Source organism: Ascaphus truei, chromosome 3 (genome assembly GCF_040206685.1).
Source record: "Ascaphus truei isolate aAscTru1 chromosome 3, aAscTru1.hap1, whole genome shotgun sequence".
Classification (NCBI taxonomy): domain Eukaryota; kingdom Metazoa; phylum Chordata; class Amphibia; order Anura; family Ascaphidae; genus Ascaphus; species Ascaphus truei.
This window is the reverse complement of record NC_134485.1, coordinates 150,261,884-150,289,008: the sequence shown is the minus strand read 5'-3', so window position 1 is coordinate 150,289,008 and position 27,125 is coordinate 150,261,884. Positions and strand designations below refer to the sequence as shown.

At 44.5% G+C, this 27,125-nt stretch overlaps 1 protein-coding gene across 1 annotated transcript in view; it reads left to right on the top strand.

Annotated features, from left to right (window-relative positions):
• Nucleotides 1-27,125, top strand: part of BRIP1 (BRCA1 interacting DNA helicase 1) — a 746,182-nt gene that overhangs the window by 606,522 nt on the left and 112,535 nt on the right. The window contains exon 17 of the mRNA XM_075593097.1: nucleotides 3,361-3,482. Within this exon, the coding sequence (XP_075449212.1) occupies nucleotides 3,361-3,482 (122 nt within the window). The remainder of the gene's footprint in view (nucleotides 1-3,360; nucleotides 3,483-27,125) is intronic.

Here is a 27,125-nt window from a genome sequence, read left to right as displayed (position 1 = left end):
CAAGGGATTCTGGGAAATGACATGCAAATGAGCACTCAGTGCCACCTTTTGTCTCAAGCTCGTATTACACAAGCCAATCCTCAAGCCAATGCATGCTGTTTTAAACACAGCTTTTAAACAGAGGCTGGGATGAGATGCAAAGCCATTAGACCTACTCACATACATGTTTCAACCTTGATGGGTATCATCAGTGTGAGGCTGGTCTTAATGGCTAGCAGGTTTGAGACTAGACTAGGTAATCACCACTGTCATTAAGGTTATGGTGGGTAAAAAAAGTGACAAAAACCCTCCCCAGTAAAGCATAAAGCAACTAAATATTACTGTATGTTCATTTGCATGTCTTAGACAGGTCTGCAACCCTGTCCCTCCCCACCGTCACCCAGCACACAGCACCTCCACTGCAGCAAGGGATTCTGGGAAATGACATGCAAATGAGCACTCAGTGCCACCTTTTGTCTCAAGCTCGTATTACACAAGCCAATCCTCAAGCCAATGCATGCTGTTTTAAACACAGCTTTTAAACAGAGGCTGGGATGAGATGCAAAGCCATTAGACCTACTCACATACATGTTTCAACCTTGATGAGTATCATCAGTGTGAGGCTGGTCTTAATGGCTAGCAGGTTTGAGACTAGACTAGGTAATCACCACTGTCATTAAGGTTATGGTGGGTAAAAAAAGTGACAAAAACCCTCCACAGTAAAGCATAAAGCAACTGTAAATATTACTGTATGTTCATTTGCATGTCTTAGACAGGTCTGCAACCCTGTCCCTCCCCACCGTCACCCAGCACACAGCACCTCCACTGCAGCAAGGGATTCTGGGAAATGACATGCAAATGAGCACTCAGTGCCACCTTTTGTCTCAAGCTCGTATTACACAAGCCAATCCTCAAGCCAATGCATGCTGTTTTAAACACAGCTTTTAAACAGAGGCTGGGATGAGATGCAAAGCCATTAGACCTACTCACAGGTCTATATATATATATATATACACATCTTTTTATAGCTTTTGGTACACATACGTTTATGTCCCCCTTTTTCTTTTTCTTTCTTTTCCCCTTTCCGTTTAAAGAACGCTTGGGTTTGATTGTTCATCTACAAGATGCCTCTCTGAATAAATGAAATTTAAAATGTTTGTTTAATGTTTATTTTTAATATATTTCTTGCGTTTTGTTTTAATCATATATATATATACTTCATATATTTTCCTTATTTGTCTTCTGTTTTTAGTTCAGATCAAGGCATTGTTCATTGCCAGGTTTCGGTTTAGTAATAAAGTTTTCGTTTTAGGGATTGTGTTCAGTTTAAGTGTCAATAAAGTTTTTATTTTATCAATATACTTCCGTGGACGCGCTGACGTCACCACTCCATGCCGTGCACGGCGCGTGACGTGTCATGGCGACGGATGGAGGGCGGCGAATGGCGGGAAAATGAAAGTATATCTGGTACCTGGGTTGTAGCGATCAGTATGCACCTTGAGAAAGAACTTGTAGCTCGAAACGCGTTGGTGGGGGCCCTTGGGCTCGTTTTGCTGCTATGCACTGATCCATTAAATGGTTTTATTATGATAGCCACTCTCCTGCAGTTTTTTCTACTGTTCTAAGTAGTGCTCCAGTTCTCCTTACCTGCTCGTTTGGATCCTGCGGAGTACCGGAAGCACACGCCTGTGGTGGTATATCTCACCCAAGACCCAGCATACTGTATGTGAGTTATTTACACCTATTTATCCATATTGATGTCTTTATGCCTGGACACTAGCCAGTGAGAGTTCTCACTATTCAAGAAGTGGAACTCTATCCAGCTAATCGAATTTACAGTGGATGTTGGTGTTGTTATCATTTCATACATGTGGGATACTTCAAGGATTTAACGTACAGTACTTATTCTATCATGGGCTTACATGGCCATTGATTTATGTTGGAGCACCATACAGCTTTTGTTTTTCTTGCATCTGATGTCTATGCAGACATCCCGGCACCTACTGTATGTAGATGCCCGGGCTGACTGTATGGACATTAATATATACAGTATTAAACATTATAACACTGTTTTAATAAACGTATATCTCTTGGGAACCTTATATATGTTGGGAAGTATAAGATTTTTAGCAGCACCTAAAATTAAGCATATAAAGGGGTAAATACAGAAGTGGTGCACGAGAACAAGGAGGAACACTAATCTCCTCCAAAATTACAATGTAGAACATGGGGTATGTTCCCAGCACCCAACGAGAATGCGTCTTGCAGTCAGAGTTTCCAGTTGGCAGCCTGTCTACACAGTCGGTTTGATCTTTTTCTATTTTGAGAGATACTGAGATACTGGTTCTTTATTGCCTATAGGGTTTTTGCCATAGTACCTGGAATAACCCATTGTTATATTGTTTTTAATTGCATTAGTGCATTAACATTAGTTTATTTATTCTGAGTGTGCCTTATCAGTATCTAGAGAATATCTGCTGCATTTTATGAGACAGCCTGTATTTTATTGAGGTAGTGTCTGCTGCTATAGTTGTAGGTGGTGCCCCACTGAGGGATACCTTTGCATAGGCATTCCTCCTTTTTTAATATGTTTTGATACTGAGTTCATAATGTTTGGGAGCATTTGTTTGTGACAGGAGTAAGTACCTAGATCGGATTGATCTAAGGGAACGGACCAGAAGAAGGAGATAGGAGTCCCAAAACGTTGCCCTCCTTATTCCTCTGTTTTATCCCCCACCTTTCCTCTTGTCTCCCCTTACCCTGTCTCTAGTGCATTTTTTCTACCTTATATGTCTATATACTTTGTAACATAGTATTTTATATTTCTGTAATATTATTTAACCTACTTCGGTATCTTGGATATATGTAGATGTTTCCTCCATGTAACGTTCAATATATAAGTAAAGACTATATTTTTTGAAAAAACCTTTTTGATAATTTATTATAATCGTATTCTGGTGTGCTGGGAACATACCCCATGTTCTTCTTATATATGTGGGGGACATGGGTCTGGGATACTTGGGCTTGAAAACCAGGATTCTGGGGGACACTGTGTAGCCCCGGTGTAATTCACCTTGTGTACCCACAAATCATGCCTGCACGTCGGGAGCAATTATGGGATTACCGGTAACTTTGTCCCCCGAACTCTTGCAAACAAGATAAATGCATTCTCACCCAAATATCCCACCTTAAACTCTCACTCCCAAAGTTTCATGTTTATTGGGGACAGGGGACGTGTTAAACCCAAAACAGGTTAGGTTTATGATGTACATTACATTGTCCCTGGCTTATGGTGCTACTTAGCTTCACCTTTATTATGAAGCCTGGCTACCCGCTACCATCATAATGTGCATAAGTTCTGTGTTGTTTCTTTTTTAACAGATGGAGCTCTCCTAATTGCTGTCTACAGAGGTAAAGTGAGTGAGGGACTGGACTTCTCTGATGACAATGCCCGTGCTGTTATTACTGTAGGAATTCCTTTTCCTAATGTAAAAGATCTACAGGTAAGTTTAATATCCATCTTTAAGAGTTATTGATTTAACCTTCATGTCAACCTCGGTGTTCATGAATCCCACATCAATAATTGAAAAACAATGCGGCTTTAAAGGTGCATCCCCTCATAAATGTGATGAAATTGGTATAATTAAATTCTCATTTTGCTTAAACTAGTTGCAGTACTTCTAAATTAAAGTTCTGAAGCATTGTATGCATTTTCCATATTGATCATAGTGGCCATTATCAGGCTCTAATGTACTGGATATGCTTTAATTTTAATATTATGAATTGTTTTGGTATAACTAGACTACAGCATTACTTTGCAAGTTTTTTGTGAACATATAATTGAAGGGAGAAGCCAGAAGTTCACTAGAGTAGTTGAAAGATTGATCACTAAAGCTTTTATGATACAATATTATTTATTTTTAATTATATATCTTACTTTTAATGTCAAGGTATTCATTCATTGTTTATTAATTTGAAAGTTCATAGCCCTGTGCCAACTACTTAAAACCTTGGGCAACTCGTTTGTTTCTAATGCGGCATAAAAAAACAGGAGTCGAGCACACCAATTAAAAAGAGGATCATAAAAGCACCTTCATCAGAGATACGATACACAGAAAATTACATATACAGTATATTGTGATGTCTCCATCACAGTGTAGGATCTTATGTCCCAGATTAAGGCAGGAAACTTAGTATTTCTCTTCATGGGGTTTATTTACAGGATTAAAAAAATACACTAACAGGCCCACCATCCCTTTAAGTAAAAATAAATCATAAAATAAACGCCTACTCCTCTTAGGAGACTAAGTACACATGCAACTTCAGCCCTTACTAACTGGATGGACAGCTAAGCTAGCTACCACCCCAAAACAGGTACTATTAGAGCTAAACATATACAGTCTCTGCACACAGCGATATTGTGTTTCTCTTATCTGTTACTCCAAGGTTATGGAGCAGACATCCCCGCTTCAGCCCGGTCTTGCATCTTTCCTTCCTAGGGGAGCTCAGCTCCACGAGAGCTCAGAGAATCTCTCCTCTGTAAATCTAATGTTAAAGACAGGACATCCCTGCTTCAGCACGGTCTCGCATTCTTCCTTCCTCTTCCTGGGATTAAGACCTAGGCAGTTCTGGAAGACTCCTCGACCACCGTCCAGCGGGTCTAGGAGACTGTACCAGCTTCCACAACTGGGGAGAACTCTTCTCTGTCCCCTGTTCCCTGGGAACAACAGTCTCTCTCCGTGTGTAGTCACTTCCTGACTTTTAAAACTCCCTGTGTAATCAGGGAGAAAGCACTAGGGTTAGGGAGTGATCACAGAACCACACCAATTGAAACAAATAATGAGTGAATAAATGGTAATCCAAAAAAGTGGGTGCAAACTGTGAACTGGGTTAGGATAGAGTAAGGTGCTCTGATAGTGTCCTTATACACAGGTAGGAGGGGAATGCAGTCTGGATTTGACAATTTTAAGATACATTCATTAGAGTCTCAATAAATTCGGGCACCAGATACCCTGAAGGCAGGGGTAGGTAGTCCTAGGACAGCCTCCTCTGCCTCATTGGGCTGGCCCTATGTACTCACTGTACCACTGCTTTCACCAGAGTTTCCCCTCCATCGCGTGCTGCTGTAGAGTGATGTCCAGAAGTGCAGAAAAGTGGTGTAGCGCACCGCGATCCAAAGGAAGAACAGGTCTGGCCAAAAATGAAGGATCTTTATTGAGGTATCATAAAATCAAGGGATGCAGCCCTTCTACGCGTTTCGTGCATAGCACTTTATCAAGAAGTGTTTTTGCACTGTGTAAAAAGCGTTTTAATAAGCGTTTTGTAAAGCGGGTCTAGGAGACTGTACCAGCTTCCACAACTGGGGAGAACTCTTCTCTGTCCCCTGTTCCCTGGGAACAACAGTCTCTCTCCGTGTGTAGTCACTTCCTGACTTTTAAAACTCCCTGTGTAATCAGGGAGAAAGCACTAGGGTTAGGGAGTGATCACAGAACCACACCAATTGAAACAAATAATGAGTGAATAAATGGTAATCCAAAAAAGTGGGTGCAAACTGTGAACTGAAAAGTGAATCAGAAAAAGGGGGAAGGAAAACACAAAATGGATGTGTCTCCTGAAAGAATTCACTATACTGCACTCCTACTTAATTTAAAATTTAACTTTTAATATATTTACATAAAACATATGTTACCAAAACGTCGTGTATTGTGCATTAAGAATAAATTAAATTGACAATACCTAGCGTCTGTGTCAGTGAATGTGCGTTGGAATGGTCTCAAACAACAAATTGTAGTAGAGATTACAGGACACAAGACGCTAATAGTCAGGGTAAAAACCCCTCTGGGACACCTATGAGATCAGGTACACGTGTAATTATAAATATAACTTACTGTACAAACTCAGTGACTGATTGTGTCATGAAAATACAGCAGTCCTGCTTAGACTTTAAACCACAGAGCACTTAAGGATGTCAGTTAAGAATGTATTACCATCCAATATATATGAAAGTGCTACTGATAGTATAGTGATGGAGGGTAAATGATTCACAGCATAGTGAAGCAATTGTTCACAGCATTTTGATCAGTGAATCATTCTACAGCACACTCCAAATAATCATATCGTATAAAGAGCAGGAATGCTTGCGCACTGAGTGTTAGTGAAAATACCCAATTCAGATCTACATAGATAGAGCCAGGAGACTACAGAGCACTACATAAAAGCAGCTCCAAGTAGGAGACTGACAACATTGAGCGTCCAACGCGCGTTTCCCTCCAGCAAAGGAGCTTCCTCAGGGACAAATTTGCTGGGGGGAGGAATACATTTATACAAATTTATACATTTATACAAATATACAAATATATTTGTGTTGCCAAATTAATTTGCATATATTTTCCCAGAAATACTGGGGGGAAAGTATTTGTAATAGGGAATTGATCCCATTGTCGCCATGCCCTTCTCATTTCCAATTTCTGGAACATGTAATTATTGTGAGATGTGAAAGCAAGCTAAGAAATCAGAAAAGATTCAAAAACCTTCAGTGTTTTGTTGACTTCGCAGTCAAAAGTGCTTCAAAAACGTATGCCACCCTGGTTTTTTTGGGGTCAAAGATTACCTTTAAAAAAAGCTTTTCATCACAATATGTTAAAAACAGTGATAAATGGAAAAGTAGTTAATGCGTTTAAAATGATCCTATCTATTATAAGGTTATAATGACTGTTTAGTTGTCAAATATCTTAACGATCTTGCCCTTGATTGCATATTTTTCCTCGAAACACCAGCACAAGAAGCTTTACATCCTTTTAAAACACCTAACAAGCTCCTATTGAACTGAGCTCTGTCTGTGTTTTATGTTCTGTCTCTGGTTTTAAATATATATTTCCACTCCACTGTGACACTCATATGCTTATATATATATGTTGTGGTTATTTTGGGGGTTCAATAGGAGCTTTTTAGGTGTCCAGTATACTTTACAATTGTGTTTCAGCTAGTCTTGGCTGATTGGAGGGTGGCAACCTCCTACTTAATTGAAGCTCACCCCCTCCCACATTTAAATGGTTAAGGGCTCACTCCATAGCATCTTCCACACAGGGGAACTTGTTTGCTTGCAGGATGGTTGTGACAACTCTAATACAGAGTGCTTTTCCTGGTAATGTACAGGTTAATAAAGGCTTCAATCAGACTTAGAACTTTGCAACTAATATTGACAGATTTACTATAAATCATTCTTCCTGTTATAACACAGGTTATTAAGAATTTATATTAGCGTTAGGGACCCCTGAATTGTGGTCTGCCGTGCAGTTGGCTCAGGGGCTTACAACAATTTTGGCCAAAAATGTTAAACTAAAAGACCATTTTACTTAATAGATATTTATACATATATATTTAGGCACTGTACCGTGTATGAGTTTCACTGGATGTGCTAAAACTGAGCTCTGTCTGTGTTTTATGTTCTGTCTCTGGTTTTAAATATATATTGCCATGCTCAGTAGCACTCCTCTGTGACACTCATATGCTTATATATGTTGTGGTTATTTTGGGGGTTCAATAGGAGCTTGTTAGGTGTCCAGTATACCATACTTACCTGTATCATACTGTACTACAGTACAGTACTATACCATACTACCTTCCTGATGCTTGCCCATTATGCAAAGGTGGCAAATCTCTCCAGCGAAACAGTAGACTCGTCAGTGAAGATGCAATCCTGGAAAGTTTCTCCACTGTCGATCCATGCCTGGGCCTGGACCACTCTCTTGATTTTGTTTAAGTCCCTTATCATAGGGTACGCTCTGTAATGACAAGGAATAAATAATTTTAGAGGTGCAGTACAGTTTCTTAAACAACACTTTTATCTCCTGTACTGTCCAGTACTAACCTCACACGTCCATATTTCCATCCAATTCTGTGTCTCATCTTCTTTATGCTGGTCTCGGATACAGTGAGATTGTGATTTTGCTGCAGAGTGTATTTGACCCTTAATGCACTCTTCTCATCATTCTCCCCCCTTCCCCCCTTCCCCCCCTCCTCCCCTGGTGTGTCCCCCCCCATCCCCCCTGAGTCTTTGTGTAAGTGTGTTTATGTGTGAATTGAAGTTGCAGTAAATACAGCAAAGAAGTTGACACATGTTATACTATGCTTTATAACTGCTGTATGTCTGAAAACTGAATAAAACATAAAGTTGGAAAAAAATAGTATACAATGAGATAGATCTACACAATATATAGTTCTATTAATATGCAGCAATATACACAATAGATATACTGTAGTTATATAAATATACCGAAATAACTATAAAATTAGATAGATCTACACAATGTATAGTTCTATTAATATGCAGCATTATACACAATAGATATACTGTAGTTATATAAATATACCGAAATAACTATAAAATTAGATAGATCTACACAATATATAGTTCTATTAATATGCAGCAATATAAACAATAATAGATATACTGTATTATATAGTTATATAAATATACTTACGCGTTAGTTACCATTGGTGTCCTCATGCCTTGTCTGGTTTTTCCGTGTGCATGATAGCACACAGTGGTTTATGGCACAACGAGGCCAGAAGCAGCTAACCAGCGTTGGATATCTGCAATTCGTTGTCCGCTCATGTACATCTCCTTAATTCTCATGCTGAGATCCTTTGAAATCTTTTTAACAGGCATTGCTGTGAGTAGAAAGAAATACAAACACAAGAATGTATATTCGATGTTTAGTCGATGTGTATTCAATGTGCAGTGAATGCACAAAATGGATGGTGTATTTATACGTTAATGACTCACATTAGAGTACGCCCACTTTCAACACCTGTACCTCGTCGCCATGCATAAACGTTTACACACTTTGCATAGCCCACCACTCGATGATCTTTATCTGAACTTGCCCTTGTCCAGATACTGCATTGTGCCATCTGCTTCCATGGATCAACCCCGATTCTACGGACGCAGGAACCCACTCGCCTCTGCCGTGCCTGTCATGCAGAAAAAGCGAAAGGCGGCGGCGGCAGCCGTTTCCAAGCCAAGGCCAAAGCGACAGGCTAAAGAAAATAAAAAAAACCTTCTGCTGACCCCAAAGGCTAAGGGTTTTAAAACACGTAAGCCTCATTACTGATGCGGCCGGGCTGAATCTAATGTTCGCCGGGTGCATAGCGGGCTAGCCGCGGGTCTGTTCTCCGTTTAAAAACGGAGTTTCCAGCGCGGCGGCCGCTTCAATAGATAAGCGCTAATGGCCGCCCGTGCTATTTTTAAACTGCGGGGGCATTAGACTCAGCCCGGCCGCAACAGTATGTCAAGAAGAAATTCGGTGATGTACACGCAACGCAAAACAAATGGCAGCCAACCCATCGAACTCGCAGGCCACTTCCTCGTTTATGCTTCGACGACTCTGCCGCCGCTCTCACAGAAATCTACAGCCCATCTTCTCCACTACTCGTCCACGACGCTGCCGCCGCTCTTCCGGAAAACCACAGGCCATCTTCGCCATTGCTCTTCGACGCCGCTGCCGTTGGTACCCCTGAAATCCAGGTGTCACTTTCTCCATTACGCTTAGACGACTCTGTCACTTCTAGCCCGGAAATCCATAGGTCACTTTCTCCATCCCTCTTCGACGACGCTGCCGCTTCTCTCCCGGAAATCCACAGGTCACCTCATCCATCCTTCTTCGACGACGCTGCCGCTTCTCTCCATGGAACCCCCATCTCATCCTCGGTAGCACCCATCCACCCAGATGTCCGCAGCACCCCATGCACAAGAACCAGCTCGTTTGACCGCATGCTGAATGAGTTAAGTGTGGATATCCCCGGGAACTCTACTACAGATCCTTTAACGAAAATCGTTCGAGACTCCATTAATGGCATTTTGCGCCATACAAGGCATCGGCCCTGGAAGGACAATCTGGTGGGGATCGAATTTGCGTGACTGTTACACTGTTGTTTATTTTTTGTAAATGTTTCTTTAAATGTTTTGACTTGCTGTACATTAATAAAGGAGATGTTGCATGTTTTAACTTGTATTAATAAAGAAATGTTTTTACTTACTGTACACAGGACCTGCACAATTCCAGTCCCCGGGGGCCGCAAACAGGCCCGGTTTTCAAGGTTCTCCTGAAAACCGGGCCTGTTTGTGGCCCTCGATGACTGGAGTTGTGCAGGCCTGACTCACTGTTCTGTACACCATCCTACTGTAAATGTTTTGACTTGCTGTACTTTAATAAAGGAGATGTTGCGTGTTTTACAAGTACATTTCCTGAATAAAGATTTTTTTTTAATAACACCATACTGTTGTGCTGTACATGTTTTAACTTGTATTAATAAAGAAATGTTTTTACTTTCTGTCACAGGACCTGCACAATTCCAGTCCCCGAGGGCCGCAAACAGGCCTGGTTTTCAAGGTTCTCCTGAAAACCGGGCCTGTTTGCCGCCCTCAAGGACTGGAGTTGTGCAGGCCTGACTGACTGTTCTGTACACCATCCTACTGTAAATGTTTTGACTTGCTGTGATTAAGCTAACTAAAAAACACCAAAAACTAACAGCGCTTGACATATAACTAAACTAGTGCTCCAATGTAACAGCAAAATATCTGAATGATGTGAACATTAATAAGCATACAAACATGAATGTGCAAAAACACAAAAAGAACAGCAGCCTAAGGTTTCCCACAGTGTAGATTATCTCATCAACCTACACATAGAACATGTACAGGAATAAAAAGGATACCTGGCGCTTATTAAACAAAGTGTCCTTAAGGTGCAGTTCTTGAAAAGTCCAAATTAATACTCCAAACCAATGAACCGGATTGTTGTTGATTTCGAATGTCCCCCCTATAAAGTGTTAAACAAAAACACACAAATTGCGCAGTATGTCTGGATTGGTGTAATAGAGACAATGTGAACACAGTGCATCTACTTACAAGATTTCTCTTGTTGCTTTCATTTGAGAGGATCGGTGCTTTAACCTCTTCTTCCCTGCTGCAGTCACGAATCCCACGTGAAATTCCTCAATCTTCTTTTTCTTTAGCCTCTCCCGAATCGGATGGTAGATGGCATGAAAGAGGAGAGAATACAGCAGGATAGTGTAGATGGTACAAAAAATTTATTTAAAAAACATAAAAAACAGCCAAATGCAAACTCACATGTGGATGTGATATAAGATCAATACTAGGATGCCGTCCGCTACTTGTTATGAAGTCCCTTTTCTTTACCACAACTCAGACAGGGCGATAATAACTCCTCTCGGCAGTATCTCAATACTCAGAGCTCCCCTCACTGTCCGTAGTGAATACCGGCGCTGGTTCTGCTGACGTCACCACCTATACGTCGTCCGTGTGACTGAGGACTTCCTCTACCGACGGTATCTCTAAACTCCTCCCCCCTAACGCGTTTCGTGACGTGGGGACGTCACTTTCTCAAAGGATAAGGAGCTGGTGTCGACGCACACTATTTATACCCCAGGGACAGCTTTAACCTCTTGCCATATACAACAGTGCATGATGGCATAATAAAACATAATTGAAATCTCCTATTTCAAATGCTAGTCATTTAAACAAGTGAAAAGAGACTAAGCCCTGGGATTCAATGACATGTTAAATGCAGGACATATAGACATTACCTGCGCAGTGGATACAATGTAGTTTAATCCCTTAAGAAGGAGGCTAGATCGAATTCTATATTCAAGCCATTAGGTGTCAGTGTCCTCAGTGTGTATATCAGGAAGCTTTCCCTTCTGGATAGACTCCTGAGTCTGTCACCTCCCCTCCAGTTTATTTTAGGGCACTCTATCCCTTTGCATACTAGTCCTTCAGGATTCTGACTATGAGCTAATTTAAAATTATTAGAAACACTATGATTTTCAAACCCTCTTTTTATATTCTACACGTGCTCAGCTAGCCTACGTTTGAGGGGTCTTTTATGCCATCTACCATCCGATTCGGGAGAGGCTAAAGAAAAAGAAGATTGAGGAATTTCACATGGGATTCGTGACTGCAGCAGGGAAGAAGAGGTTAAAGCACAGTTCCTCTCAATTGAAAGCAACAAGAGAAATCTTGTAAGTAGGTGCACTGTGTTCACATTGTCTCTATGACACCAATCCAGACATACTGCGCAATTTGTGTGTTTTTGTTTAACCCTTTATAGGGGGGACATTCGAAATCAACAACAATCCGGTTCATTGGTTTGGAGTATTAATTTTGACTTGCTGTACTTTAATAAAGGAGATGTTGCGTGTTTTAAATTTCCTGAATAAAGAATTTTTTGAAGTGAAACTTCTTTAGTGGCACCTCTGATGGGATAAAACTGGATAGATGGGGGGCGAAATGTGAATCGGAAGTGACGTCACGTAATGGACGCCGCTCCACTCACACGTCCTCTGTCACGTGGCGGCGGCGATAGCCGCCGGCGCCGCTCCTAATCGCCGCCGCACCCCTCACCCTCCCACACACCCCACACCCGGTTGCTCACATATGCGGCGGCAATAGCCGCCGCTCCTAACTGCCGCTGTTCCGCCACCCGCTGCCATGCCGCGCGCCACGCATGCGCAGAAGCGGCTGGCAGCAGCTCCGTTCCCCGCCCGCTGCCATGCCGATGGATAGGAGGATGGATGCTGGCGCCGCGCCGCTCCTAACAGCCTGGGAATGGGGGGGTTTGAGCGCGCCGCCGGGGGGTGGGGAAGGGGGGAGCTTGAGCGCACCGCCGGGTTGTGGGGAAGGGGGGAGCTTGAGCGCGCCGCCGGGTGGTGGGGAAGGGGGGAGCTTGAGCGTGCCGCCGGGTGGTGGGGAAGGGGGGAGCTTGAGCGTGCCGCCAGGGGGTGGGGAAGGGGGGTATCTGCTCAGAAGCCTCAGACTGAGCCCCCCGGGTCCGCAACTCCGCCGGGGGTGGGGGGAATCAGGAGAGAGGGGGCAGGACACAGACAGAGAGACATACGGTGTGTACACACAGAGAGATACACATACACTGACAGACACACACACACTGACAGACACGCACACACTGACATACACACATTGACTGACACATACACACATTGACTGACACATACACAAACTGACACACACACACTTACTCTGACGCACGCACACACACTCTGACGCACGCACACACACTCTGACGCACGCACACACACTGACGCACGCACACACACTGACGCACGCACACACACTCTGACGCATGCACAAATACTCTGACGCACGCACGCGCACACTCTGACGCACACTGACGCACGCACGCACACCCTAGTGATGTACCGAACACCGCCCCTGAATGATGTGCCTATTCCTCCCCCCCCCCCCTGTGAGCTCCCCCACCTGCTCAACATTCATGATGCTGGTACTGCTGCCAATAAACACATACACACACACACACTGACGCATGCACACTTTGACGCACGCGCACGCACACTGACTGTCACACATACGCACGCACACTGACTGACACACATACGCACGCACACTGACTGACACACATACTCACTGACTGACACACATACACACACTGACTGACACACATACACACACTGACTGACACACATACACACATACACACACTGACTGACACACATACACACACTGACCGACACAGAGAGACATTCACACAACACAGAGAGAGAGAGAGAGACATACACTGACACACACACACACTGACTGACACACACACACACTGACTGACATACACACACACACACATTGACTGACACACACACACACATTGACTGACACACATGCACACACTGACTGACACACATACACACACTGACCGACACACATACACACACTGACCGACACACATACACACACTGACCGGTACAGATACATACACTGACCGGCACAGATACATACACTGACTGACACACACACAAACAAACACACATACATACTCTTTGACTGACACACATACATACTCACTGACTGACACATACACTGACTGACACGTGTGCCGAGCATGCGCGTTATAAGTCAATTTCTGTGACAAAAGTCAAAGAAGTTTCACTTACTATGCGCGTGCACAGCACACACAGCTTTTTTTTTAATAACACCATACTGTTGTGCTGTACATGTTTTGACTTGCTGTACTTTAATAAAGGAGAAACCATACTAACATAATACATGTAGAATAAATGCATAAGTTTTATTTTTTCGGGTTTTTTAGACCGTATATATAAAAAAAGTATTGTATACGGTCTGAAAACATCAGCATACTGTTTCAGGTATTCTATCCTACTCAATAACAACGGCCACTAAACTGTAGACTGCAGTACTTGTTTTTTTTTACTCAGATTCAGCAATGTGCAGGCATTGTAACACAAAGCGATATTATCCATCGAAATCCCTCCATTTGCCGTTTTCCGCATGAGATGACAAAGTTTTCTTTTCTGAGGAACAATAAAAAAGTAAAAGTTTTACTGTAATGGTCAGTCAGTCAGTCAGTAAGTCCCCTAAAGAAGTTCCCACAGTCAGTCCCACCAATAATTTTCTCGGGGGCGTCTCCTGTTCACATGCACATGCGCCTACCGTCGATGTGATGACACGCATACAGTATGCGTCTCAAGAAGGTTCCAATTCGCATGAGCCTAGCTTTTCACCAATTATCTACAGTCTGCATTATCTGCAGTATCTACTGTAGAAGCCACTCAGCCAATGATATTGCTTACAGGAGAATCGCTTGACTTTTGAATCGCACTGATATTGATATTTTCAAAATAAAAAAACAGAATAAAATACGGCAACATTACTCACCATAGACTTTCCCAATCAGCTGGCGCCGAGCCACTGCCAGTCCCGTATTCTTGATCATACACGTCGTTGACAGGTGACAGCGGGACTACTACACCTGTAGTCAGCTGATAAGGCTGGAAATCGCTTAGGTACATGCAAGCTTGCTCGAAACTGTACGCGAAATCCGGCTCAGGCTGCAGGTATCCGGGCGGGGACAGACAGGAAGGGTTGCAGGTCACCAGGTTTTCACTGACGGTCGGACAGTTATTGGAAGCTGTCGCAGTCGCATTGCTTGCCAGCGACTGACATTTCTTAGTTGGTTTTAACATGACCTTTCGCCTTTTGCCGTCTTCATGATCATAGATACGGGAAAAACCCGGTGATACACACCAATACCCTCCAATAACATCGGGATCAATACGAAAAAAACATGGATCGCTACATAACTTTTTCCTTATTACACGCTTCCACACATGAGCATCTGGCGAAAATTTGTAAAAGTCATAGTTTTCGATAAAATACTGATAAATTTGAACAACTGTTGCCATCTTATCATCTATTGCATTAATCGCGGCCCATATTAAATAAGCGTACGTTCTGTCGGGTTTTTGGAACACGGACTGCAGTTGTACACTCATGGCGGGACTCTCAGGACAATAACCAGACGAGAAACTGTGCTTAAAAGGAAAATACTGGGGCGCTCCCTATTTATTCTGGCTAGTGTTAACGCCTATAGGATAATGTGTAACCAAAAAAGAGAAAGTATATACTTGCCCTAGTTATTTTCTGCAGCTAGACCAGTAGAGAAAATAAAGCCCGGAATCTTCTTATGGTAGCAGTGAAGATGGTGGATTGGTCAGCGCACGGGGTTTTTTGCTCATAGATTGAGAGAAAAGATATAATACACAGAATCAATGCGTTAAACAGACATGCGTAATCAATGGATTAATAAATGTAAAGGCAATTGGGTATTTAAAATGTATGTGATAAAAATGTATGTAATAAAAGTAGTAAAAATTGTGGTGGTATTAATAAAAATAAAATACACCCAGTAAAGCGTGTACTGGGACTGTAGGGAAGGGGAAGGAATGGGGGTGGGGAACGATTAATATATAATCAAAGGCTACTATGAGTTTACACAGCCTAATGTATGGAAGGCTCACACTGCCTTAAGTGCAGTTCCTCCCTCAAAGAGTACTGCCAGACTGCGGTGAATCAATTAACTCTTTACTCACTTTCCCTTTCAATGGAGGCAGTATGTGAGTCGCTTCTCTCCCTGGTGCCCAGATTTCAAGAAATGGGCAAAACTGGGTAGGTAGCAGATAAAGTTTATTACATCAAAGAGACAAGAAATAGTAACACTCACATAAAGTAATAAACACAGCCCAGTGTTGGCCCGATCGATCCGGTGGAGCCCTTCCCTCCAGTGGGACTCCCGCTACCGCGTCCGGCACCTCATAAAGGGGCCTGTATCTCGGGAAGCAGGGGGTCCCCGGACCTGAAACCAACGCGGTTCAGCTCCGGAGACCCCCTGCACATCTACACTATGAATAAAAATGTATTTTAAATGTATTTATTTATATTCATGTATTTATTTAGTTATTTAGATTTATTTATTTTTTGGGCGGCTGCTGTGTGTGAATTTTTTTTATTGTGGGTAGCGGGGGTGGGTGAAGGGGGTATGGTTGTTTAGGGCTTGCGGGGGAGTAGCGGGAGGGGTTAACCCCTTCATGACTATAGCGGTATTAACTACTACGGCCGTGAAGGGGTTAAGTGCACCCGCAACCCCCCCCGCAAGTCCTAAACTCACACCAAGGGCCAAATACCCCCTTCACCCACCCCCGCTACCCACAATAAAGCGGGCATGGTGGGTTAACCCCTTCATTGCCTTAGCGGCTATCAGCTATGGTAATGAAGCAGCATTTCTGTATTTTTAATAATATTGTGCAGGAGCAGGGGGTCCCCTGAGCTTTGATTTGTGGCTCATGGAACCCCCTGCTCACTGTGCAATATTATTAAAAATACAGTCATGCTGCTTCGTTACCATAGCACATAGCCGCAAAGGTAAGGAATGAGTGTTTATTTATATATGTGTTTTATTCATACTGTAGATGTGCAGAGGGTCTCCGGAGCTGAACCGCTGTGGTTTCAGGCCCGGGGACACCCTGCTTCCCGAGATACAGGCCCCTTTAGGGGGTGCCGGTATCCCTCTGCTTGGTTTATATGCCGCGGTCACGTGATCGGGACCTTTAAATGCAGAGGGATACCGGCACCTCATAAAGGGGGCTGTATCTCGGGAAGCAGGGGGTCCCCGGGCCTGAAACCAATGCGGTTCAGCTCCGGAGACCCCCTGCACATCTACACTATGAATGAAAATGTATTTTAAATAATTTTTAATGTGCCGATGTTTGCGCAGAGAGAGCAGCGGTTCTCTCTCTGCTGCAAACACATCTCGCCAGGGGACGGCCTATAGTATCATTGATGTGCATATACAGTACTGTATGTGTTTGTTAGGGGTTATAGGGGTTGTTGTTATACAGTATATACTGTATATATACACTATATACTGCATTATAATTCATGAATTCAAAGACAACAGCTCGCAAACGCCCCCATGCGTTTTTACACGGCATTGCAGTATTGCAGCCAGCGGGAATAAAATGCTTAAATCACAGCCGTGAAAATAACGCAATACACCCCGGGCGAAAATGATACAAAACCGCGCATCACCGGGATATTCAGAAATTCGCGGAGCTAGCCGAGTTAGAATAAAGTTGGTTGCCACTGTACACAATCCTAAGCTTCTAATCAATAAAATAGTTGGTCAAAATAGTAATATTATTAGAATGACCAAGTCCTAAATAAACCTGTTAGAAGCAAAGTGCATTGAAAATCCCAATTGAAAGATTGTGTTCAATCAGTCCTGAATCGGAAAATTGGCAACCGTAGGATAAGACAGACAATCTTTCCAAAACTTGTCCAAATATAGAACTTGAACACACAAATCAAATCTCAGGTGCAGAAAAGAAGAGGACAGTACGATACAAGTCCCATATAATGTATGTGTGGTAATCAGTCCTATTGTCCACATCAATGGCTTTAGTGTTTCCTCTTCTCCACGTACTTTTCTCTGTGCATAAAAAAGGAACAGACCATTGCGTAGCACCTTTTGTAATGGGCCTGCTATACCCCTCCAAGTGCCTACTTACAGAATTAGAATAAGTCACAGGCACAGTAATGGATATCTTTCAAATTCCTCCGTTAGACTTGGACGAATCAATACTCCCATACAATCTCCAAGGTCTCCAACCGTGCGGTGTTCACCCAAAATAAATTAAATAAAAAGTACCTAGAGTAGTACTGTGACGGGAGCTTTGTGACAGGCTATTAATAATACACAAAAAAAAATATGTAATATAACTGGGTTGAACTGGGACGAGACCTAGATATGATAAAATATAATTTATTCCTTGATAAAGGTGAACACACGAGATATACAAATAACAGGCAAAATATGGACACTCACTTAAAATGGAAATGATGAAACAGTCACATCTGGACTGGCAGTTCATACAGCAATCTTCATAATCATCAAGACACGAAAAACATGAAAGACACTAGCCATAGGCTGAGCCTGGTTCTTATACCATTATTTCCCTTTGAACACAACCTAAACCCAGCCCCTCTCATAAATCAGCGGTGAGGCTGACAGTTTTCCACAGAGTAAAACTCCTCCCACCCAAGGACGTTTAAAAACTGCTTTTCCCTATCTAAATAACTTCATAACTTCAGTTCAGTCATACCTACCGGCACGCGAGACATATTAATACATTCCGTCACGCATGACGCTCCCAATGAGACTACTTATTACCGTGTAATATTAAAATTAAGAGAGATATTAATATCTGGCTCTTAGTATCTGTTAGATATCAAGTGTTTAGAATCATTAGTTGGGGCTCGGTCCTACGAATACACATATGTAATTTTTAGCACGTTCAGCCGAGGACATCTTATAATATTCTTATATTTAATAAGGTCACTCATTCTGATATCCCCTTGGTAACCGCACCCCCTGGCCCCCATCAAAAAATCCTTTGAAGCAGGGACCCCTGGGTGGTGGACATTTGTCACCTGGTGCTAAATGTCACACCCAATGTCCCAGCCTGGGTCTAGCTGTCTCTATCAATATTTCCTTGGTCTGCAAATTAGGTATTAACATACTGTACACTAAAAACCCCTTCTGCTTTTCACACCCAACTTCAATCAAGCCTTTTGAAGTCCAGATTTTCCGAAAAGACACCCCACATTTGTATTTTCTTAAACTGTAGCTTATTAACCCCTTAAGCCCCAGTGTGTGTGGTGCAGGCACTGGCCCAGAAACAATACATTTTTTACAGGGGATTAAGCATTTGAATATTGAAGCGAGGTAAAAACACATTACTGGACCTCAGTCCTGTTAACCCCTTGCTTCCCAGGTGAGGGTAGAGGGTGGCCAATTGGGGTGTAACCCCTTTAATCCCGGGCCAAATCCTCCCCATCGTCACAAGTACTGACTAAAAAAACATTTATTTACTAGAAACGTATAAAAACACACTCACAGGGGGCATGGCCAGGATTCGGAGCTGAGCGGTCGCAAGTCGGCTCGGCTCCACAGAACCATCGCAATCCGAGGCAGTAAAACGCCTAGTAAAGTTATATTTTCAGCTCCTAAGGTGGAAGTCTGGCTCACAGACCTGGAGCACCCTGCGGTCTGAAACAGAGACCCTCTGGCGGACGTGGTGCGACAGTCTGGAGGGGAGTTCTCACTGCCGCAGCTCCGAAGACTCCCAAGATGGCCGCCGGACATATGCGGTCAGGCTGAATCGAGCATCCTGGGCGCCGCTAGGTGACCCGGCGCCAGCGGGAATATCACAATAAGGCAGAGCATCCTCCGACATACAGTGGGGCTCAGACGGACCCGGTGCCGTCACAGGTGAAAGTTGTAATAGTCCCTATTAGCAGGAATCGCGGCTATCAGCATCTACCTATCCCACCAGCACGGAGCAGGGGAGGGCTGTCTATCTGTCAAAGGTTGAAGAGGGCTGTCGGCTGCTGGTTGGAGCGGCGGCTGTGGGACACCCTTGAAGCGCTGGGAGTTGGCCATTTTGCTCTGGCGCCCCTTTAAGTTGCTTGAAGAAGCCTTGATCTGTCTGTCTCTTTCCCCCAGCACAGGCCTGACTTGTGCCTCTAGTAGACGGCCAAGCTCCCCCCACTCTGCCCCCCCCCCCAGCGGCAATCACTATCTACCATGGCCTCGAAAGCAGTTAGAACCATCAAAAAGAACCAGAATGAGTATCGAGAATACTTTAAAAAAATTATGGTCGGCCAACACCACAACAGGAGTTGGAAGTGACCCAACCCCCCCTCCCCCCCCCCCGCGTGGAACATCTAGACTCTGGACCAGGGGTGGAGATCAAAAATCTTTCTACAAAGAATGATCTACTTATCTTCTATAACAAAAGCGAAACATTAATGCAAACAGCAGTGAAGGATCTCAAAAAAGAAATATCTTCCCGTTCCGTACTAGCTCCTTGGAATCGAAGGTCGACGCCACAGCCACACGGCAATCTCTCATGGACACCGAGCTCAAAGAAGTGAGATCCCAACTTCTAGACATCAAAGATAAACAGGAGGATGCGGAGAATAGAGACCACCGTAATAATCAGTGGTCGACAAATCACCCAAAAATCTACTCGCCGAACCAAAAAATCTACTCGCCACCTAGCCCCGCCCCCAGCCCTGCTTTAAATTTTTTTGGAATAAATTCTTATTAAGAACTAAGAACAACTTTCGTTTTTGACATGTGTATTTATTGTATTACAGTGAGGGGATGAGGGTGACAGGGTGAGAGGATGAGGGTGACAGGATGAGGGGGACAGAGTGACAGGGTGAGGGTGACTGGGTGAGGGGGACAGGGTGCCGATCAGGGGGACAGGGTGAGGGGGTGGGTGACTGACTATTGCCCATAAACTCTTCCACCTGTCTGCTGCCATACTGTTGCCCTCCTGATGCTCCTTCCTGCGGCCTATCACTCCCTTACCTCTTCCTTCCTCCCCCAGGCCTGGGACCATATTGCCCCTCTCCTCCCCCAGGCCTGGCATCCTCATCCCTCTACTCCTCCCCTAGGCCTGCTGTCACCATTTCCCTTCTCCGCTCCCCCCTTCTTCCCCCCCCGGCCTCCTCCCTGGGTTGGGGCCGCAGGAAAGGCTGGCAGGCCCGGATCTGGCCTGCGCATGAGCCACCCTTGCCCACACACCTTGCTCCTCCAACACCCGGCCCGCTCACCTTGGCCCTGGCTGATAGGCCCGGCTGCCAGACACTCACCACCTCCTCAGAACTAACCGGAGCCGTGGCGGGAGAGCAGAGGTGCGGCTGTGAGGGTGTCCGGAGCAGCGCGCTTGAGGTGTTGCATCACAAATGGGTGACGGAGAGGACGGAGGCTGAGGGGAGCCTCATGGGCTATAAGGGGGGACGCAAGGGTTGCCACATGGGGGGCCGCATGGGGGCACGGAGGGTCCGCGAGACGCAATGGAGGCAGGCAGTGTAGGAAGGGCTTGTTCAATGCGCAGGATTTTTTTTGAGCACAGAACCGCGTCTGCGGCAGAGACGGTCATGGGGGAGTCGCCAGGGGGCAATTTCCAGTCGCATGGGGCGTCCAGGCGACTGGATTTGTCGAACACTGGTAATAATCTCCGAATCCGGGGTATCCCAGAATCTGTAACGGATATTGATGGGTTCATGGACAAATGGCTAACATCTGCCCTTCCTGATTCTACAAAGGAGTCTCTTACCCTGGACAGATGTCACAGAGTATTAAGATCGAGACCCCAACCAGGAGACAGACCAAGGGACGTGGTGTTGAGATTCCACTATTTCAAAACTAAGGAAGCCTTCAACACGGTGATGAGAGGATCCAGGGACCTTAAGTTCCAAAATATACCTCTTAAATGCAGTTAAATGCAGATCCGGCGCCTTCCACACTCGCTAAAAGAAGAAATCTTCAAGACATGACGGCGAAATTAAGAGACCGCAATATCAAGTACAGATGGGCATTCCCTTTTGGACTCACAGTAATTAAAAATGGAAGACTACAGACACTCAGGAACCCAGATGATGGTGAAGCCTTCCTCGAATATCTAGGCCTAAGTTCCCCTTTATCAGGATATGAGTCAAGATGCAGGAGCCCTCCGTCCCTGAAACCATCTTGGTCCACGACTCCCACGTGAAAATCCCCCCCCCCCCCCCCCCCCGCAGATTCCTCGTGAAATAGAAGTTGAACTTTAGATCCATATCCCGCTTCGGAATAATTACTTCATTATGTTGACTGAGTCTTGGCCACCACCCCCCAAATATATATGTGTCAAGGAAGACACAGTTGCCCTTTTTTTTCTGTTCTCCCCCATCCCCAGATTTATTCCCAAGGGCAGGTGAACATTAGGACCGTCTCTCCGGAGACACGTCCGTGCACATTTTTTTTTTTTTCGGTTCCGCTCCCTCCTCCCCCCCTGTTTTTGGTTTTCTCCCTTTGCCCCTCCTATTCCCCCCAGCCCACAATAGCCAAAAACCGACGAGGATGTTGAATGTCAGAGACCCTGTTTTCTAACTGGCACTATATATGCTTGCTTTGGTAGGCCATACCCGCGAGGTCACTTTTGGCACTCATGTTTATGGTATAAGGGTTATATGACCTATAAAGAGGTAAATGGTAAGGATGGATTTGTTGGTGATTGGGGCAGATACTCCCCTCAAATTTGAAACCTATTTTAGTCTTCCAGATTCAGATGCAGCGGACGTTATTTTAAGCCATCACAGAGCCGTTTTCGTGTGCGCTGCTGTACGCGGTCAATCGCCCCAGGCACACGTGCTTATCGCGGTTGCTTTGTTTGAATTTTATGGATTGTGTGCAGTTATATGAAATGAAATTAATAAATTGTAATGTGTTCAGTAGTGTGCTACTGTGTCAATTTCAGATGTTTAAAAGCCAGAACACTAAAATGCATTTTATGCACTCGCGTCTTAAAGGCGGTACGGTTGGAAGTTATCCAGCGCCATGACATGGGTATTCCGAGGTATACACTGCGTGATTTATTAAAATAACAGCCGCTGCATCTTTACCTAGACAGACTCTAGAAAGTTGTGAAAAGGTTTGGACCTTAGCTATAGTAAATGTTCTGAACTAAAATAATTCTAACTCTCTCAAGTAATCACTACTACTGTATACTAGATTTTTTTTCCCCGCTAAATCCAGACCCCCCACAGAGGGTCTTCAAAGCAGAGTTAGAAGACACCCTATAAAGATCCTACACTCTAAGTTAAAACTTTGCTAAATATTATGACCTGTGGATCTGTATCTGTGAAGTTTCTCCTCCACCTCTTCCTTCTTTTTGGTGCACACCACTGCCCCCTCTCCCACCATATCTCTCCGATATGATCTTGCCTCTGTATTTCTTGACAAAATACGTTGATACACCGTGGTTGTGTTCTTCTCCCTCCCCACCCCCCCCTTAATTCCATTTTTGTTTTATATATTCACCCCCCCAATACTCACCCTTTAATGTTTTATATCTGTATTACTCCGCTTGAAAAAACAATTAAAAATGTAACTAAAAAACAACCACAATGTGTCTGCTGGTAAAGCACTAGCAGAAGGGGAACACAGGGCACAACAGATTTGAAAATCTAAACTCATTTATTTGAGCCAACATTGTTGGCTCAAATAAATGAGTTTAGATTTTCAAATCCGTTGTGCCCTGTGTTCCTTCTGCTACTGATTTAGGACTGGATACAGGCTTATTAGTATTAGTATTAGGGTATTAGTGGTGGTGGCCTGAATGGAGGATGAGGAGGGAGGTTAGAGGAGATGTGGGGGTGAGAGGGAGGATGAAGCGGGTTACAACAATCTTGGAAGTAGTGGGAGAGAAGCATTAAAATCAGTATAGCTTGCCCTGTATGACTGCTGGTATGTTATTTATAAATTATCTGACCGATATGTCATTTGTTTCTATATTTCACGTATGCACAAATTTGCAACATTTTATATTCTATTTCGTAAAAAATGCTGGGAGGACGCTCAATCCCCAAACCTCTCCCAGAATGTTTTACGAAATAGAATATGAAATGGTGCAAATTGGGGCATACGTTGAGTCAAATTTAGAAAAAATTATGTAACAGTCTGAGAATTTATCAATAACATACCTCCCCACCGACTTTTCGGGCGAGCCACATTTTTCACCATTGTGTCCAGTATTTTTGGTGAAGCCTCCTGGCAACCCTAGGGAGTGTTACCGATAATGTTTGCCTTATCCAGAAATAGAAATATAGATGAATTATAGCGTATTCATCTATAAAAGTATTGCTGGCTTATAAGAATTAATATAATGATGTGGCATACTATTATTTGGGGAGATGAATGTGTATATATGGTTCTCTGAGCTCTCCCTCCTTCTCCTCTCTTTTCTCCTTCTCCTTCTCTACTAACTAACTAACGATCTGTCTGGTTTAAATGTGTTTCTAAACCCATACTGAAAATGTAGAAGGTTTTGATTGGTTGAGGAAGTACAGTATGCTCAAACTAAATTGTGTGTGTGTTGCTTTGAAGATGATGGGAAAACCTAGAAATACCAGCTCTATCAATAAATGTTTGGATAGATCAGGCATGCACAACACACGGGCCGCGAGCCGCCTGCATTCACTGTGCGGCCCGCGGCAGCTTTCTGCTCTCCTCCCTCCCGAGTACACTCTCCCGCGCCCCCCGCGAGCCTGCGCCTTCCCGCGAGCCCGCTGTCATCATCCTCCGCCAGTCCGCTGTCACCATCCCCCGCGAGCCTGCTGTCACCCTCCCCCGCAAGCCCGCTCTCCCCCTCGCAGGGTAGCAGCGCGCTCTAGCATTGAGGCACTTCCTGCCTGCTGCTTGCTAGAACGTGCATGCACTCCTGCCTGCTCTGCCGCCGCCTCCTCCTCCACCGCAAACCAAGGTAAGGTAGGGAAGGGGGGGGGGCAATTTGAAGTGCAGGGGGGGGGCAATTTGAAGTGCAGGGGGGGCGATTTGAAGTGCAGGGGGGGGGGCGATTTGAAGTGCAGGGGGGTTGATGTGAGGTGCTGGGGGGTTAATGTGAGGTGCTGGGGGGTTAATGTGAAATGCTGGGGGGCTTGATGTGTGGTGCAGGGGTGTTGATGTAAGGTGCTGGGGGGTTAATCTGAGGTGATGGGGCTTGATGTGAGGTGCTGGGGGGTTTATGTGAGGTGCTGGGGGGCTTGATGTGTGGTGCAGGGGGGGTTGATGTGAGGTGCTCGGGGGTTAATGTGAGGTGCTGGGGGCTTGATGTGTGGTGCTGGGGGCTTGATGTGAGGTGCTGGGGGGTTAATTTGAGGTGCAGGGGGGCTTGATGTGTGGTGCAGGGGGGTTGATGTGAGGTGCTGGGGGGTTAATGTGAAATGCTGGGGGGCTTGATGTGTGGTGCAGGGGTGTTGATGTAAGGTGCTGGGGGGTTAATCTGAGGTGATGGGGGCTTGATGTGAGGTGCTGGGGGGTTAATGTGAGGTGCTGGGGGGCTTGATGTGTGGTGCAGGGGGGGTTGATGTGAGGTGCTCGGGGGTTAATGTGAGGTGCTGGGGGCTTGATGTGAGGTGCTGGGGGGTTAATTTGAGGTGCAGGGGGGCTTGATGTGTGGTGCAGGGGGGTTGATGTGAGGTGCTGTGGGGTTAATGTGAGGTGCAGGGGGGGTTGACGTGAGGTACAGGGGGGGTTGATGTGAGGTGCTGGGGGGTTGATGTGAGGTGCTGGGGGGTTAATGTGAGGTGCTGGGGGTTAATGTGAGGTGCTGGCGGATTGATGTGAGGTGCTGGGGGCTTGATGTGAAGTGCTGGGGGATTAATGTGAGGGGCTAGGGGCTTGATGTAGGTGCTGGGGGGTTAATGAGAGGTGCAGAGGGGCTTGATGTGAGGTGCAGGGGGGGTTGATGTGAGGTGCAGGGGGGTTGATGTGAGGTGCAGGGGGAGTTGATGTGAGGTGCAGGGGGGAGAGTGATGTGAGGTGCAGGGGGAGAGTGAGGTGCAGGGGGGAGAGTGATGTGAGGTGCAGGGAGGAGAGTGATGTGAGGTGCAGGGGGGAGAGGGATGTGAGGGGCAGGGGGTGGGATGTGTATGGTGTGCAGGGGGGTATTGTGTGTTTGATGTGGAAGGGGAGTATTATGTGTGTGGGTGAGGGGGAGAGATGGGGGTACGAGAGATAGATAGGGAGTATCGCAAAGGTTGATAGTGAGGGGTTCTGGGGGAGATTTGAGGATGATGATGAGGGGTGCTGGGGATATATATGAGAATGATGATGAGGGGTGCTGGGGGAGATATATGAGGATGATGATGATGATGAGGTGCTGGAGGAGAGATGATGATGATGATGATGATTTTACCCGTGCGGCCCAATTTATTTTTCCTTGGAGGAGTTCGGCCCTTCTCATGTTATGAGTTGTGCAGGCCTGGGATAGATCAACATTTCTGATTGGAAAATAGCAGCTGCTTCTGCCTGGGGATTTAGATGTTAATTCAGGAAATATAGTTTTGTTTTGAAGTCCCTGATAGTCAACAAGAGAAGATTTGTTTTCAGGGTGTGAAGTACATACAGTAAACCTTTTTTTTTTTCAATATCTCTCCTGGAATGTTTATCCAGGTGTAGATAGTGTATCTACTTCAAAAGACAGTTTATGATTCCTGTAAATAAAAGCATTCCTGTAAGCTATTCTCTTGGGTAACAGAAGTCAACACCCAACCTTGAACGGGTGGTGTCTAATGACGCACATTTTTAAGTGTGCATTTGCGTCTGTTTTTTGTGGACGATTTTCACATTTTTTTCTGCTTTACAATTTAATTTTTTTTTTTTTTTTTTACATATTTCAAATTTCTCACAGAGTGATGGATAAGTGGGTGATTCGAAAATTAAGTGATAGTGCTGAGGTGAGTGAAACAGACAAACTCATTGATTCGGAACCTTGTGGTAAAAAGAAAAAAACAAGAGCATGGAAGAACGCGACACAAAAATGTCAAGAAATATGGGAGCTAACATTTGTAGTGACACAAGTAAACAAAAGACAGTGTGCCTCCTGTGCAAATTTTTTTTTAGTGAGAATAAGGCAGACAGTTTGAAGAAGCACTTTCAAAATAAGCATAGTGCATTCAGCAAGAAATTCCCAGTTGATGGCCCTAGTCGTGTCCGTGAAATTGCCCGTTTGAAATCACAGTTTCAAGATCAGAAGAGCAGTATGAAGCAGTTTCTTTCATCAAATGAGCTGTGACGTTAGCTAGTTATAAAGCAGCCTGGATTTTGTCTCAGAAAAAGAAAACATTTTCCAATGTTGAGATGGTAATAGACATTCTGGTGACGGTGATGGAAACTCTGCTAGAAAAC